An 18,842-nucleotide genomic window follows, 5' to 3' on the forward strand; every position below is an offset into this window, starting at 1 on the left:
AAACTGCTGTAATTCTAAGTCAGATATGGGCTTTTAGTACTTCTGACCCCGAGCTTTTTTTCCTTTCTCTATGCTCAGAAAAAAGAAATGGCAGCAAGACTCATAGCTGGCCAGCTTAGATGAATATTTCTTTCCCCTTCCTTTCTTTTTTTACATAAGAACCTGAACAAGAACCACTGAGAACCTCTGCTTCAGAGGACTGCCCAGCTAGTTATAAGGGTTTAACAGTTTGTCCTCCAGTCTTTCACTCTGCAGGGACCCTCTGGTGGAGGGTCCTTTTTAAGTCTTTCTTGGACTAGGAATTCTGTTTGAAGGGAATCTAAGCCATCCTTGCTATTATTGGTTCATGGAGTCAAGTGAGATTAAATTTATTTAAACCATACTCTGTCATCCAGATTAAATAGAGGTCAAAAAACAACAAAAAAGGAAATCGTTTGATTTTCACATTTACTTATGTTGAGTATTTATAAGTCTGTTTCCATGCTTGAAGTCCTCTCCATATGAAAAGCCTTATACCTTATATATAGTTTTGATCTTGGATCATGTGAGGCCCAGTATAACATCATTTTAAGATTCCAAGGTCAAGTGCCATGCCCATAACAGCTGAAGACAAGTTATTATCAAGGGTTGCAGAAGAAAAGATTCTACAGTTGTTGACTCAATTCTAAAATGTCATGGCCCCAAGTTTAATACTCTAATGTCTAGTTTCCCTGGCAGTCTTCTCAGATCCAGAGATCCAGGTTTTTCCTTTTGTGTTTTTGCCCATAGACCTGTATCCCAAAGAGAGAAATGAGGATTGTTTTGGAACTGAGGAACGTCAGAAATGTAAAATGTTGTGAAATATGACTGTTGATGAAAAGAGATTAATTGTTCTGCTCTTATTGTTATTTAGGAACACTGCCTTATGGGGATCAAAGGAACTGTTAAGCGTAGCACAGACGGGGACTTCATTCATGCTAATGTTGACATTGACTTGATTATCACAGAAGAACCTGAAATTGGCAATATAGAAAAGCCTGTAGAAATCTTTCATATAATTGAACATTTTTGTCTTGGTAGAAGACGCCTTCATTTATTTGGAAGAGATAGTACAATTCGACCAGGTAAGACCTCAGGAGGAAAAAAAAACTTTGATAGTTCCTTGGGATATAGATGTTAAGAAAGATCACACAGTGTTATGTAAAATAAAATTCTTATATGTTTGATCCCTCTTCTTGCTATACTTCAAATATGCTAAGCTCAGTCTTGTCTCAGTACTCTTCCATGGACCTCTCTCCTATCATTAATACCTGATGGACCTTTTCTCACAACCCTGTCTAAATTAGCCAACTTGCCACTCCACTCCCTTCCTCCCACTGCTCTCCTTCCCTTCAATCTATTTTCTTTTTCTTCAATCTATTTTCTTTTTCTTCATAGCACTTATCGTTATCTGAATTATAGATACATTTGGGCCTATGTTTATAGTCAGTCTCTTTAGTGTGCAGTCTCATAGAAAGCGGAGATTGTCTTATTCTCTTCTCTCTACCCAGCATTCAGGTTATTGAGTAAATATTGTGTTGAGTGAAGAAATGCATAAAGGACATGTGGTCCTGTCCAAAACGTCTGTAAGATATTTGGTCCACACCAAAATGTCCTTGATATATGGCCCTGTCCAAAACCATTTGGCATGGACCAAATGTGCTCATGGATGTCTTGGATAGGACTAAATTTCAAGTATCTTTTGGCATGAACCAAATGTCTTACTGACTTTTTGGACAGGACTAAATGTCTGCTAATAAAATGATCCTGCAGAAAATAACCATACCTTTTTGAAATACAGATCTTGGCTTTATTAGAAATGAAAGTACCTGGCTTCTTTCCTTAAATGTATCATGATGTTGTTTCATCAAAATTTTAACACTTTACTAAATCGATATAATGTGAATTTACTATTTTGAAAAAAAAATGAGTAGAAAATAATAATCTTATGGACCAGGATTTTCTTTTATAGAGGGCACAGCTTTTGTTTACAGAGTATTGTTGAAATAATAGTGCATTCTGTTTCTTTTACTTCTCAGAAAATATACAGGTAACTTTTAAGAACATTGCATCACTTCAGTCACAATGTATAAAATCAACCTGTTTGGCCTTACCATGCTAGAAATGCTGTTTAAAGCTGAAAGGAAAAAAACTGAAATGAGCCAGGATCTTATTTCTTAAACAGTCTACATTTTATAAAAAGTAAAAATTGAAGAAGTTAACAGTGGAATAATTGGCCTTAAAAGTACCTAAGAATTTAGAAGAAACTTTGATGTTCATTCTAAAAAAAAAGTAATCCTTAAAGTTGCCTTATGTATGTATGACGTAATCCATCACTCCTCTACCCCCTCCTCAGCCCCGTCAGCTATTTCTTTGTGAGTGTGCGCTGGCGAACACGGTATCTTAAAAATATTTCAGTTGTAGGGCTTCCCTGGTGGCGCAGTGGTTGAGGGTCCGCCTGCTGATGCAGGGGAGACGGGTTTGTGCCCCGGTCCGGGAGGATCCCACATGCCGCGGAGCAGCTAGGCCCATGAGCCATGGCCGCTGAGCCTGCGCGTCCGGAGCCTGTGCTCCGCAACGGGAGAGGCCACAACAGTGAGAGGCCTGCGTACCACAAAAAAAAAAAAAAAAAAAAAAAAAATTTCAGTTGTAGAAACTGATGGCCTTAAATTTCATAAAATTGTGTAAAATGATAAAGAGAAAAGTAAAAAACTACATTCTCTTTACAAAGAAATATTTTGCACGTGAAATGTTTACTCTGGGGCTTGGCTTTAGAGAAAATGTTTCCTATATTTAAAAGTAAATTTTTGCTCCTGGCAGGTTGTTATTCAGTATTATGTTGCTTAAATTATCATTTTGTCATTGCTTTTTGGATTAATATTGTCAAATAACATATACTATAAGATTTCACTTGTTTGTAATTTGTTAAGATTTGCTTTTGACCCAATTTAGATAAATAATTGAAGTCTGATTGAAAACAATGTAACAATATATTGTTTTTTTGATTGGTTGTATTTATTGTTGCTGTTTATATCAGCCATGTCTTTACTGATTTTTTTTTTTAAACTACTTACTCTATGAGAAAGGTATGTTAAAATCTATTAGGATTATGGGTTTGTGGTTTTGTTTAGTTGTTAGTTTATATCTGAGATTCTGTTGTTAGGTGTATCTAAAAGGTAAAAATTTTTATGCCTTCCTAGTAGATTGACCCTCTTAGTATTATGAAATGTCCTTCTTTATCCAGTGTTTCTCAACTTTAAATTCTACTTCATCTGACATTATTATAGCTATTTCAGCTTCCTTTTGGTTTGTGTTTGCTTGGCATATTATTTCCAGCCTTCTACTCTCGATCTTCCATATCCTTACATTTAAGGTGTATCTCTTGTGAGCAAACACATAGTTTTCATCCATTTTATCTTTATCTTTTAATTGAATTGCTTAGTCAGTTTATATTTAATGTAATTCCTGATATATTTGGGCATAAATTACCATCTGACTGTTTGCTTTACATCGGTACCACCTGTTCTGTGTTCCCTTTTCTCTTGTTTCTTTTGGATTACGTATTCTTGTATTATTCAATTTTTCTTTTTTTAATTAGCTTGTTAGTTAGATATTCTTTTATTGTTCCTTCAGTGTTTATCTCGGAAATTGCAGCATGCATCCTTGAATTATTCTAAATTAAAATAGTATATTGATTTCTAAAGGGTGGGAGTGCTATGGTTTAAATTTAATCTTTTTAAACCAGTTTTTTGCAATACACATACAGTTCATGCATAAGTCACTACATACGTAGTATATATACAGCTATAGAATGAGCTTTGAGTTGTTTAGACTTCCATTGAACATATACATGAAATCTTGTTTGGAAATTTTGTGGATGATTTTACTCTCTTATCAAAGTAAAATATTTTGGCAGCAGAGCTTGTGGCAAGCAAATGTTTCCTCTTCACTGGCTTAAAAGAAAGTAACATCACTAGATACTCAACTCGAGTGGTGTGTTTTTCAGAAAGTGTAGATGTCCGTGTATATTGAATATCAAGATTATGGCTCTAGTGTTTGAGGAAATAAGGAACAGATTTTTCTCTTCCATCATTAACCTGTTCTACCCAAAAACAGCTCCTGAATCTGGGAACAATCTCCAGTGGCAACTGCTGTTTAAAGGAAGTAGAAAACTTTAAAGAAAAAGCAAAACTATTTGAAGAGTAAAAGCAACATCAAACAGATGGATATCTTTTAATAATTGAAAATCAGTGTTAAAGAAACATTAAAGAAAATTTTGAAGAGGGAAAGACATTCAATCTCACTACTTCTAAGAATTATTTTCATTTTTTTTACATAATACTTTCCACTCCTCTTGTGCATACAAAGTTTTATATAACTGTAGTCATCATTTTGTATTTTTCTCAATATTATGTCAGATATATTTCTACATTTTAAATAATTATAATGCTTTTAATGGCCTTACAGCATTATTTTAATTAGTGTTTTTTTTTAACATGAGTAGAAGAACCTAAGGAGTAGAGAGAATAATTGTTACGTATATTATAGGTATAAGCATAAACAACAACTAAAATAGAAATTTTGCTTGATGCCAATTTTTATTTGTAACTATAATATTCCAAAACTATAACATAATGAGGGTTTTCTCCATCCATTTAGCTGTGGCCACTTTATCCACTTTAGATTGTACATTATATCTTTCATATACGATATACTTCTATCTGTATCTCTACCAGTTGAACAAAGTCTTAGAGGTACAAGTTTTATTTTTTGCTTCGAACTACTATCCAATTCTTTATCTTTGCCCATTCTTGCGAAAATTATTTTATTTTATTCTATTTGTTTCTTTATTTGGTTGTGCTGGGTCTTAGTTGTGGCAGGTGGGTTCCTTTGTTGTGGCTCGCCAGCTCCTTAGTTGTGGCAGGCAGGCTTCTTAGTTGTGGCATGTGAACTCTTAGTTGTGGCGTGCATGTGGGATCTAGTTCCCTGACTAGACTAGGCCCCCTGCATTGGGAGTGCAGAATCTTAACCACTGCGCCACCAGGGAAGTCCTGCAAAAATGATTTTAGTATTGGCTTTAGTAAAACAAAATTAAGAAGGAATATCTGCTTGGGGAAATTGTAGGTAGTTGGAGGTTAACCATGTAAATAATAGTAGGAGCAATTGAGGTAAGTCTGTTCAAGGGGCCTTAATTTATTTGGGTTGAATCCTCAAGTGCACTTCTTCCTCAAGGAGGTAGTCAAAGCTATTTATCACATATACCATAGGAGTACTCTTCACTATTGCTTTAAAAGGTTTAAAAATTGCTATATGTGTCGCATATGCTGAAGCCAGGCTAATTTAAACTTACTTGGGTCTTAGTAATTCCTTTAGAAGTTGTAATAAAATGCTATTGCAATGAAGAATTTGTGGGTGGGAGGTGGAGTCCCTTGCAGTTTACTCTGTAAAGATTTACATGTCTTATTTATTATGTAAGAGGCAATATAGCATGAAAGAGGCAATATTAACTATTTTTATTAAATCTTTAAATTTTCTCCTTTCTTTTCTCTTGCTTGTGTGTTGTGTTTCACAACACAACATACGTGCCAAAAAACAAACCGGAAGGGAGCAAGTAAAAGTCTCATAGATTCAGTTGTCAGTGAGACCATATAGGTGTGCAGTGTACTCTTTCATCTGATTAGGTACTTCTCTACTTATCAGGGTGGTATCTACTAGATGAGACATAAAAGGCACAATCTGATTTATCTGTCATTTTTTCTTCATATATTACAGATCTTAGTTATCTGTGCACTGTTAGATACTGATGATTTTTTTAAATGCTGAACAAAATTTTGTACAAAAATGGCTACTATATTTTAGAATATGATCCTAGTAAAATATTTTCATTTTATAGCATTTTATAATGGACCTAATATTCTAAGAAATAATCTTCACAATGATAGGGCAGAAATAGTGTGAGCCTATGAAGAACCTGATTCTTTTTTAAAATTTTATTTATTTATTTATTTATTTATGGCTGTGTTGGGTCTTTGTTGCCGTGTTCAGGCTTTCTCTAGTTGTGGCGAGCGGGGGCTTCTCATTGCAGTGGCTTCTCTCATTGTGGAGCAAGGGCTCTAGGCGCGCAGGCTTCAGTAGTTGCGGCACGTGGGCTCAGTACTTGTGGCTCACGGGCTCTAGAGCACAGGCTCAGTAGTTGTGGCACATGAGCTTAGTTGCTCCGTGGCATGTGAGATCTTCCTGGACCAGGGATCGAACCTGTGTCCCCTGCATTGGCAGGCGGATTCTCAACCACTGTGCCACCGGGGAAGCCCGAAGAACCTGATTCTTAGAGATTCCTCAACCTGTCCTAATGAGCAAGAATAACCACACCCAGGAAACCTTGAAGCATGGTGTCTCTCTCAGGCATTTACAGTTAATTTGTAGTTCCTCCCATTCCAGATACAATGTAATAAAAAAGAAACCATCCCTGGGCTTCCCTGGTGGCAGAGTGGTTGAGAGTTCCCCTGCCGATGCAGGGGAAATGGGTTCATGCCACGGTCCAGGTGGATCCCACATGCCGCAGAGCAGCTGGGCCCGTGAGCCATGGCCGCTGAGCCTGTGCGTCCGGAGCCTGTGCTCCGCAACGGGAGAGGCCAGAACAGTGAGAGGCCCGCGTACCGCAAAAAAAAAAAAAAAAAAATCCCTATTATAAGCAGAGTTGTCTAGCAATGTAGTTGACCAAAATACCTTTTTACCCATAGAAATGTAAAGTGCAATGGAAATTCTGAGAAAAAATTAATTTCATATAAGATATATATTTGAAGTGGATGTGGAAGGAGGAATTTTCAGCAGGTTGACAGGATAGGAAAAGTAACAGGCACAGAGGTGGAGATCAGTACACAAACAGTTAACTATAGCAGTTCATTGTTTTTACTCAAGTGAAGGTGTCACGAAAAGCATTAATGAGCAATGTGATTGGAAAGCTAGTTCACACCTCATTGTATAAGACTTCAGATTCCATGTTTATAAGTTTGGGCTTTGTGGAAAGCCCAGAAGGTTGTGTAGGGAAGGAACATAGTTTAAGCTTTGCTTTAGGCTTTCCACTTTTAAAGGGAGGAGAGGTTGGGAGATCATTACAGTTTATATGTATGTCTGTTACATTTGTTAGGGGAATAGCCCCTAATATAGAAAAATAAAGACTAAAATTTAAGGGTGGCAATAGAAATGGAAAGATGGGAATGAATAGGAGCAGCATGGTCGTGGTTGAATTCCTGAGACCTATCAGCTGGGTTAATGTTGTGGTTGGGAAGAGTAGAGGTAAAAGTTAGTTTCAGGATGTTAATCAGAAAACTGTTGTATCATTTCTACAAGTAGGAAGGTGATATAAAATTTATTAAATTTTCAGTAAGCCCTAACTCAGTATAGTGTGTAATATTTTTTTTTCTAAGTGCTGTTCTCACAGAATGTGAAATATGGGTGGAGACAATGTAAGAAGTTATATTATAAAAGTTACAGTCTAGGAGGAGAAACAGGATATATACATATGAAATCTTTATGACCATGATTAAATGCCATGTGTTCTGTAAAAAATATCAATATTGGGTGAGTGATTGGGACACCCTTAAGAATGCATTGGAGGGGCTTCCCTGGTGGCGCAGTGGTTGAGAGTCCGCCTGCTGATGCAGGGGACACGGGTTCGTGCCCTGGTCCGGGAAGATCCCACGTGCCGTGGAGCGGCTGGGCCTGTGAGCCATGCCGCAGAGCCTGCGCGTCCGGAGCCTGTGCTCCGCAACAGGTGAGGCCACAACAGTGAGAAAAAGAATGCATTGGAGATTTGAAATAGCTCCTAAAGGATCAATAAGAGAGAACTGAAAAAAAGAAAAAGAAAGGATAATCTCTTTTCCCTCCATTTCAGGCTGGCTTACAGTTGGACCAACTCTTACAAATAGCAACTACAATGCAGAAACGTATGCATCCTACTTCAGTACCCCGAATTCCTATTTGACTGGATGTACAGAAGAAATTGAGAGACTTCGACCAAAATCACCTCCTCCCAAATCTAAATCTGATCGGGGAGGTGGAGCTCCCAGAGGAGGAGGAAGAGGTGGAACTTCTGCTGGCCGCGGGCGAGAAAGAAATCGATCTAACTTCCGAGGAGAAAGAGGTGGTTTCAGGGGGGGCCGTGGAGGAGCACACAGAGGTGGCTTTCCACCTCGATAGTTTTTAGGACAGTGATCCTATTAATGCCCCTTCACCTTCTTTCTGATAGTTTGAATTTCAACTGGGAGACGTTGTTTAGAACTCTGTTCCAACTTGCACTTTGCTTTAGTTTCTCCAAGCTGCAGGAATATTTTAGCCAACCTCCCTTGCAGTTGTCACTCTGGTTTTGTCCAGAATAAATGAGTCATCCTGTCTTCTCATGTGCATGTAGCCGAACAGAATGGAACAACACAAATACTTTCACTTTCAGAGATGGAATTTATTCTGATAGATTTCAACTAATTACAAAGGCTTTTGCTTTTTAGAAATAAAGTGAGCAGTGAAAAAAGACCCAATCTGGAGTATCATACTCGTGCTGACAGTAGTTGATAATGGGCATCCTGCCACTGCTGTCACAGTAAATGGGAAGCTGTCTGACAGCCTTGATGGAATGAAGTTGGGACAGATGGTAAACTTCTCTTAGGCTTTTAATATTTTCTTGTTGAAACAATGAAAAGAGACTTATTTTTTTTCTTTATGAAAAATCTTAAACTCATATAATTTGACCACAGAAGAAATTGAGAGACTTGGAACAAAATCACATCCTCCCAAATCTAAATCTGATTGGGGAGGTGGAGCTCCCAGGGGTGGGAAGGTAAGAGGTAGAACCTAGTAGGCAGACTTTACAAAGAGAAAATAAAATACTCATTATAATCTCAGTTGTGCAGCTACTGATGACTGTTAACAATACTTCCTAAAAAACAAACAAGGACAAACATCCAAGTGCTAGAACTTTGGTATGGACTTGATCTTGGATTGACTTTCAAAGCAGTTTCATATTCCTTAACAAAATAAAAGAATTGGACACAACAGAGACATCTGGTTATCAGGTACTTGGTTTAAACATTTTGGGAAATAAAGTACTTGGTGTTGAGGAAATGACATGCATGTTTAAACTTGTTATGGAGAAAACTTAATGTAAAACCAAATTACAGAAGACCCTCAACTTAAGAAGAGAGCTTGGAAAATGGAACTGCAGTTGCCTTTTAAGGGACTGGTTTCCCAGATCAGTTAGTTGTGTGAGACTTTATGTTGTCATTTCTCTTTCTGTACTGTAACCCATGTTTTAAATGAATTTGCTGAATGAAATAATGCCATTATTGTTCTTGATAAATCTATTTTTTATTTTGTGTATGATTTTTCTAATGAAACTTTAAACCTTTGAAATTTGGGAGTCTCTTTTCTGTGAGTGAAATTGTCATTGTTACTAAATGAAAAAGGACTGACCTAAGATGAGATTATTCTCTTGGTCTGTGAGTAGCCGTTCTGTGCTTTTCATTGGCTCATAAAATGAGGTTTTGTTGTATTTACTAAAGACTCAGTTTGAAGATAGGGACTGAATTACAGAAATAGGCTTGAGATCCTTAAAAGCCTGATGAATTTAACATGTTCAACATGTTAGTGCTTTCTAATACAGATAGCATTTGACTAACGCTTTTCTTGATGTAGATATGATGTGGAACTGTTGGTTAGAATTTTTACTCAAATGATGGTACATTTTCAACTTTAGTGATTAAAACTTACCTAGAGATAGAACTGTATTTGTCAGAGTTGACCTGGGAACGAAGAAGACAGAGATACTGGTCTTGAGGCTGAACCAAGATGGCGGAGAAGGATGTGCTTTCACTCCCTCTTGTGAGAACACCAGAATCACAACTAGCTGCTGGACAATTATCGACAGAAAGACTCTGGAACTCACCAAAAAAGATATCGCACATCCAAAGACAACAGAGAAGCCACAGTGAGATGATAGGAGGGGTGCAATCACAGCAAAATCAAATCCTGTAACTGCTGGGTGGGTGACTCACAGACTGGAGAACACTTATACCACAAAAGTCCACCCACTGGAGTGAAGGTTCTGAGCCCCACATCAGGCTTCCCAACCTGGGGGTCTGGCAACAGGAGGAGGAATTCGTAGAGAATCAGACTTTGAAGGCTAGTGGGATTTGATTGCAGGACTTCGACAGGACTGGGGGAAACAGAGGCTCCACTCTTGGAGGGCACACACAAAGTAGTGTGTGCATCGGGACCCAGGGGAAGGAGCAGTGAACCCAGGGGAGAATGAACCAGACCTACCTGCTAGTGTTGGAGGGTCTCCTGCAGAGGCAGGGGGTGACTCTCTTTCACTGTGGGGACAAGGACACTAGCAGCAGAAGTTCTGGGAAGTACTCCTTGGTGTGAGCCCTCCCAGAGTCCGCCATTAGCCCCACCAAAGAGCTGGGAAGGATCCAGTGTTGGGTCACCTCAGGCCAAACAACCAACAGGGAGGGAACCCAGCCCCACCTGTCAGCAGACAAGCGGACTAAAGTTTTACTGAGCTCTGCCCACCAGAGCAACACCCAGCTCTACCCACCACCAGTCCCTCCCATCAGGAAACTGCACAGGCCTCTAGATAGCCTCATCCACTAGAGGACAGACAGCAGAAGCAAGAACTGCAATCCTGCAGCCTGTGGAACAAAAAACACATTCACAGACAAGATGAAAAGGCAGAGGTCTATCTACCAGATGAAGGAACAAGATAAAACCTCAGAAAAACAACTAAATGAAGTAGAGATAGGCAACCTTCCAGAAAAAGAATTCAGAATAGTGACAGTGAAGATGATCTAGGACCTCGGAAAAACAATGGAGGCAAAGATGGAGAAGATGCAAGAACTGTTTAACAAAGACCTAGAAGAATTAAAGAACAGGTGAACAACACAGTAACTGAAATGAAAACTACACTAGAAGGAATCGATAGCAGAATAACTGAGGCAGAAGAACGGATAAGTGACGTGGAAGACAGAATGGTGGAATTCACTGCTGCAGAACAGAATAAAGAAAAAAGAATGAAAAGAAATGAAGACAGCCTCAGAGACCTCTGGGACAACATTAAACGCAACAACGTTTGCATTATTGGGGTCCCAGAAGGAGAAGAGAGAAAGGACCCGAGAAAATATTTGAAGAGCCTATAGTCAAAAACTTCCCTAACATGGGAAAGGAAATAGCCACCCAAGTCCAGGAAGGGGAGCAAGTCCCATACAGGAGAAACACGCTGAGACACATAGTAATCAAATTGGCAACAATTAAAGACAAAGAAAAATTATTGAAAGCAGCAAGGGAAAAACAACAAATAACATACAAGGGAACTCCCATAAGGTTAACAGCTGATTTCTCAGCAGAAACTCTACAAGCCAGAAGGGAGTGGTATGATATACTTGAAGTGATGGAAGAACCTACAACCATGTTTACCTGTCAAGGATCACATTCAGATTCGATGGAGAAATCAAAAGCTTTACAGACAAGCAAAAGGTAAGAGAATTCAGCACCACCAAACCAGCTCTACAACAAATGCTAAAGGAACTTCTCTAAGTGGGAAACACGAGAAGAAGAGGACCTGAAAAAACCCAAAACAAGAAAATGGTCATAGGAGCATACATATCGATAATTACCTTGAAGGTGAATGGATTAAATGCTCCAACCAAACGACACAGGCTTGCTGAATGGATACAAAAACAAGACCCATATGCTGTCGACAAGAGACCCACTTCAGACCTAGGGACACATACAGACTGAAAGTGAGGGGATGGAAAAAGATATTCCATGCAAATGGAAATCAAAAGAAAGCTGGGGTAGCAGTACTCATATCAGATAAAATAGACTTTAAAATAAAGAAGGTTACAAGAGACAAGGAAAGACACTACATAATGATCAAGGGATCAATCCAAGAAGAAGATGTAACAATTATATATGCACCCAACATAGGAGCACCTCAATACATACAGCAACTGCCAACAGCTGTAAAAGAGGAAATCTACAGTAACACAATAATAGTGGGGGACTTTAATACCTCACTTACACCAATGGATAGATCATCCAAAATGAAAATAAATAAGAAAACACAAGCTTTAAATGACACAATAGACCAGATAGATTTAATTGATATTTAGAGGACATTCCATCCAAAAACAGCAGATTACACTTTCTTCTCAAGTGCGCATGGAATATTCTCCAGGAGAGATCACATCGTGGGTCAAAAATCAAGCCTCAGTAAATTTAAGAAAACTGAAATCATACCAAGCATCTTTTCTGACCACACCACTATGAGATTAGAAATGAATTACAGGGGAAAGAACATAAAAAACACAAACACATGGAGGCTAAACACTACGTTACTAAATAACCAAGAGATCACTGAAGAAATCAAAGAGGAAATCAAAAAATACCTAGAGACAAACGACAATGAAAACACGACAATCCAAAACCTATGGGATGCAGCAAAAGCAGTTCTAAGGGAAGTTTATAACTATACAAGCCTACCTCAAGAAACAAGAAAAATCTCAAATAATCTAACCTTACACCTAAAGGAACTAGAGAAACAAGAACAAACAAAACCCAAAGTTATCAGAAGGAAAGAAATCACAAAGATCAGAGCAGAAATAAATGAAATAGAAACAATGAAAACAATAGCAAAGATCAGTAAAACTAAAAGCTGGTTCTTCGAGAAGATAAAATTGATAAACCATTAGCCAGATGCATTAAGAAAAAGAGGGAGAGGACTCAAATCAATAAAATTAGAAGTGAAAAAGGAGAAGTTACCACAGACGCCACAGAAATACAAAGCATCCTAAGAGACTACTACAGGCAACTCTATGCCAATAAAATGGACAACCTGGAAGAAATGGACAAATTCTTAGAAAGGTATAACCTTCCAAGACTGACCCAGGAAGAAATAGAAAATATGAACAGACCAATCACAAGTAATGAAATTGAAAATGTGATTAAAAATCTTCCAACAAACAAAAGTCCAGGACCAGATGGCTTCACAGGTGAATTCTATCAAACATTTAGAGAAGAGCTAACACCCATGCTTCTTAAACTCTTCCAAAAAATTGCAGAGGAAGGAACACTCCCAAACTCATTCTACGAGGCCACCATCACCCTGATACCAAAACCAGACAAAGATACTACAAAAAGAAAATTACAGACCAATATCTCTGATGAATATAGATGCAAAAATCCTCAACAAAATACTAGGAAACAGAATCCAACAACACATTAAAAGGATCATACACCATGATCAAGTGGGATTTATCCCAGGGATGCAAGGATCATTCAATATGTGCAAATGAATATGATACACCATATTAACAAATTGAGGAATCAAAACCATATGATCATCTCAATAGATGCCGAAAAAGCTTTTGACAAAATTCAACACCCACTTACGATAAAAAGTCTCCAGAAAGTGGGCATAGAGGTAACGTACCTCAACATAATAAAGGCCATATATGACAAACCCACAGCAAACATCATTCTCAATGGTGAAAAACTGAAAGCATTTCCTGTAAGATCAGGAACAAGACAAGGATGTCCACTCTCACCGCTATTATTCAACATAGTTTTGGAAGTCCTAGCCATGGCAATCAGAGAAGAAAAATAAATAAAAGGAACCCAAATTGGAAAAGAAGAAGTGAAACTGTCACTGTTTGCAGATGACATACTATACATAGAGAATCCTAAAGATGCTACCAGAAAACTACTAGACCTAATCAAGGAATTTCGTAAAGTTGCAGGATACAAAATTAATGCACAGAAGCCTCTTGCATTCTTATACACTAATGATGAAATATCTGAGAGATTAAGGAAACACTCCCATTTATCACTGCAACAAAAAGAATAAAATACCTAGGAATAAACCTACCTAGGGAGACAAAAGACCTATATGCAGAAAACTGTAAGACACTGATGAAAGAAATTAAAGATGATACCAACAGATATACCATGTTCTTGGATTGGAAGAATCAATATTGTGAAAATGTACTACCCAAAGCAATCTACAGATTCAATGCAATCCCTATCAAATTACCAATGGCATTTTTGACAGAACTAGAACAAAAAATCTTAAAATTTGTATGGAGACACAAAAGACCCCGAATAGCCAAAGCAGTCTTGAGGGCAAACAACGGAGCTGGAGGAATCAGACTCCCTTACTTCAGACTATATTACAAAGCTACAGTAATCAAGACAATATGGTACTAGCACAAAAACAGAAATATAGATCAATGGTACAAGATAGAAAGCCCAGAGGTAAACCCATGCACCTATGGTCAACTAATGTATGACAAAGGAGGCAAGGATATACAATGGTGAAAAGGCAGTCTCTTCAATAAGTGGTGCTGGGAAAACTGGACAGCTACATGTAAAAGAATGAAATTAGAACACTCCCTAACACCATACACAAAAATAAACTCCAAATGGATTTGAGACCTAAATGTAAGACTGGACACTATAAAACTCTTAGAGGAAAACATAGGAAGAACACTCTTTGACATAAATCACAGCAAGATCTTTTTTGACCCACCTCTGAGAGAAATGGAAATAGAAACAACAGTAAACAAATGGGACCTAATGAAACTTAAAAGCTTTTGCACAGCAAAGGAAACCCTAAACAAGACAAAAAGACAACCCTCAAAATGGGAGAAAATATTTACAAATGAATCAATGGACAAAGGATTAATCTCCAAAATATATAAACAGCTCATGCAGCTTGATATTAAAAAAACAACCCAAACCAAAAATGGGCAGAAGGGGCTTCCCTGGTGGCACAGTGGTTGAGAGTCCGCCTGCCGATGCAGGGGACACGGGTTCGTGCCCCGGTCTGGGAGGATCCCACATGCCGCGGAGCGGCTGGGCCTGTGAGCCATGGCCGCTGAGCCTGTGCGTCCGGAGCCTGTGCTCCGCAAGGGGAGAGGCCACAACAGTGAGAGGCCCGCCTACCACAAAAATAAAAAACAAAAATGGGCAGAAGACCTAAATAGACATTTCTCCAAAGAAGTCATACAGATGGCCAAAAAGCACATGACAAGCTGCACAACATCACTAATTATTAAAGAAATGCAAACAGAAACTACAATGAGATCACCTCACACGAGTTAGAATGCTCATCATCAGAAAATCTACAAACAACAAATGCTGGAGAGGGTGTGGAGCAAAGGGAACCCTCTTGCACTGTTGGTGGGAATGTAAACTGATACAGCCACTATGGAGAACAGTATGGATGTTCCTTAAAAAACTAAAAATAGAATTCCCATACACTCCAGGAATCCCACTACTGGGCATATACCCAGAGAAAACCACAATTCAAACAGACACATGCACCCCAATGTTCATTGCAGCACTATTTACAATAGCCAGGTCATGGAAGCAACCTAAATGCCCATCGACAGAGAAATGGATAAAGAAAATGTGGTTCATATATGGGATAGAATATTACTCAGCCGTAAAAAGGAACGAAGTTGGGTCATTTGAGACATGGATGTATCTAGAGACTGTCATACAGAGTGAATTAAGTCAGAAAGAGAAAAACATATATTAACGCACATATGTGGAACCTAGAAAAATGGTACAGATGAACCGGTTTTCAGGGCAGAAATTGAGAGACAGATGTAGAGAGCAAACGTGTGGACACCAAGGGGGGGTAAGCGGGGGTGGTGGTGCAGGTGGTGGTGGTGGTGTGATGAATTGGGAGATTGGGATTGACATGTATATAGTGATGTGTATAAAATTGATGACTAGTAAGAACCTGCTGTATTAAAAAAAAAAAAAAAAAAAAGATGCTCCAGTTGCCCAGTGTAGGTCCTTAGAAATATCAGCTAGGGAGTGACTCTCTTCTTTAAACAGGACTGTAGTCTGGACCATGCCCTGGGCCTAGCCAAGGGACGCAGCATTTCTGGTGCTTAGCTAGTCTAGTCATCTGTGAGATCTGTATCATAATGTCATCTTACAGAGAGTTATGAATGGCTTTTTTGTAGATTGAAAGTTAAAAGGAGCCACAGCCCACCATATTTAGAATAGAGTAAATAAGAAAAGAGTAGGTGTTAGGGAAAAAAAGCAAGGCCAAGAATTTCCCTTTGACAATGTAATGGGCATTTTTATAACGGGATGGAATTGACCTACTAGTTTTGCTATGCTTCACTTTCAGTAAAGGTTGGGGTATCAGTTTTACAATAAATCTTCATTCATTGAGGAAAGGTTTCCAATGAAAACTCAGTTACTCTGACCTCTTCTGACTTTTGGTCATCTATTTATATTGATCATTTTTATATGTCACAGAATCATCTAGGGATCACCAAAAATGATTTTTAGTTGCTTTATTTACTAATTCCTTATGGAGGATTGAAACCAGTAACTCTGTAATAATCCTAAACTTTTTTAGTTTAAAAATTTTAAGATCAGCATTCCTAGTATTATACATAATTACAGTTCTAGGTATTCTAAGCCAAATGTTGATGTTTATTTTCATTGGCAACAGTTTTCCCTGTTACCTGTCTCCTTTCAGAGGATGGAGATTAGGAGGCCCAAAGTACTTTTTGACTTTTCCTCACTGTGTAGAATAGAAAAGGGGAGCAGGTTGATGATGTCAGTTAGGATAGAGTTCGTGGTGGGGAATATCATACCCAAATACTGCTGCAGCAGTTTAGACCAAGGAATTGTAGAGATGTCAGTCTAAGTGTGGATTGAGACAGCACAGTGCAAGAGGTGTCAAGCTGGGGAACGGGATCAAGTCTGACTTGGCAGGCAGGTCACATATCCAGAGTTGGAGTGGATCAGTACTGTACCAGCAGTATACTGCTGATACTTTGGTAAGTAGAAGAGCCACCTATGAGTGCTTAGCTCATAAATGTGGAAACTTAAACTGTCAGTACATGTCTCTCTTATTCGAAAACTGAGTAAGCATTATGCCATAGTTCCATTTTAAGTTGACGGAGTCGTAATGGTAGGATGCTTGTGAGTTTGAGTGTGCTGTTGATAGCTGAGAGTCGTGTGTCATGACTTAGTAGGAATGATTCTTTTTCATGTCTCTTAAAATACTTTCTACCCATTGCTAAATTACGATGTTCTGATTAGTTACAGCAGCTTATTTTAAAACGTGTACTATTTTCATCCTGAATTTGAGAACATAAGATTTGGTCTTTGAAGTATAGTTACAGATTTACCGATTTAATATAATTTTTATTAACTTGACAAAATGATGGCCCAGTTGGGATTCATTCTGAATAGTAGTCCTTGATCTGAAAGTGTTTCATATTTTTGTGAGCTATTAAAAACATAAGACTTTGCTTATAAGAAAGGCCATTCTTAGAACAATCCTGAATCTTGGAGTCCATGTAGGACTTTTAGCATTATCCTGTCTTTGATGTTTACTGATAGGGACTGAATTGTCCAGCTTGGGTCTCAAGTATATGCCATCACTTTTGAAGCTATAAATCTGGGACTCACCAGAGTGTTAGAACATTAATCCAGCAAATTGAGCCCATCGAAGACTCCATTTCTGAAAAAGTTACATTGCTTCTGCTCTCAGAGTCCCCAGTCAATTACTCAAATATAAACATTACTGGCTACAATGCACAGAGAAAATACTACGTCATTTAATCTAGATGTTCATTTACAGTAAGCCCTTTTCCTAGAATTGGGCAAAATGTCAAGATGATCAGTTTAAGTATGTGCTACAGTTCTTGCCTCTAACTGGAGGTGCTAATAAACAGTGGAATCAGATAAGGTAGGTTTTTTCCAAAAATACTTCTAAAAAATTGAAATCAAAGTCAATGATGTAAAACACATATAGGAACTAAGCATGTAATATAAATCAGTGAAGCAAGCCATGAGTTTGTTTTATAGTGGAATAATTCTTTTTTAGACATATTTGCATACTTAATGTGGGAATATTTACTTACACTCATTTACTTTCTCCCTTTTGTCTGTGCTGTTTTCCCACATTGGTGGGTTTTCTCAGCTCCTCTCTAAGAAAAGCGGAGCAGCACAGAGCCCCTTACTAAATAGCCACTGACTTGATCTCAGGGCCATGGAGACCTGAGAGAGAGATGGGGAGAGACCTCATTCCCTAGGTAAGGCGGACATCACTACTCAGCTCCAACTAATTGTCACCACAGAAGGAAGACGGTAAGTCTGAAATGTTCATGTGAAATCTCCCTAGATGTTGGCAATTAAAATAGTTTGGTGTCCTTTGCTTATATTTTCCTTTCATAGAACTAAAATTTTTAAAAATTAATTTGGCTAGCTAAATACTGCATGCATATTTTAAATTCAGGCTTCTAAAATACTGTGTGACCAAATTTACTTGAAGAAAAACATTTACTTGAAGAAAAACATTTACTTGATTAGGACAGAAACCATCACCTTTGAAAACAAGTTATGTAGTTGGTACACTTTGGAACACACAAATAAGTGCAGACATGGACTAATACTTTAAAGTTGAACACAGTGATGTTACCGCAGCCATTCATGCATCTGTCCAGTGGAGAAAATGTGGAGGTATAGGCCTGTGTTGTCACACCTTTTATAGAATTCCACATCTGCACAAGTTTTTAGTTTATAATTACAGTTGTTAATGTCATAAAAGAATACATCATTATTCTACCTTTTTTGCATGTTCTTTTTGTTTTCTTTGTCTTTTTAAAGCAGAGGACAAAACGTCACACGCAGTTTTGTTCAGAGATGCCCAGTTTAGTAGTTTATGCTGGTTAAATTTCCAAGGTAATTGCTTAAATGTCTTACAGAATTTGCTATCATTTTATAAGTTTATGCTT

The 18,842-nt window shown here is 38.1% G+C and overlaps 1 protein-coding gene across 2 annotated transcripts in view; it reads left to right on the plus strand.

The window, feature by feature from the left end:
• Positions 1 to 9,390, plus strand: part of METTL14 (methyltransferase 14, N6-adenosine-methyltransferase non-catalytic subunit) — a 33,474-nt gene extending 24,084 nt beyond the window's left edge. For both annotated transcript variants that reach the window (XM_081226842.1, XM_081226843.1), the window contains 2 exons: positions 893 to 1,103; positions 7,913 to 9,390. In XM_081226842.1, coding sequence (XP_081082968.1) covers positions 893 to 1,103; positions 7,913 to 8,217 — 516 coding nt within the window. In that variant the 3' untranslated portion in view covers positions 8,218 to 9,390. The remainder of the gene's footprint in view (positions 1 to 892; positions 1,104 to 7,912) is intronic.
• Positions 9,391 to 18,842: the final 9,452 nt, after the last annotated feature.

The sequence above is a fragment of the Mesoplodon bidens genome (genome assembly GCF_964165515.1).
Source record: "Mesoplodon bidens genome assembly, chromosome: 1".
NCBI lineage: Eukaryota > Metazoa > Chordata > Mammalia > Artiodactyla > Ziphiidae > Mesoplodon > Mesoplodon bidens.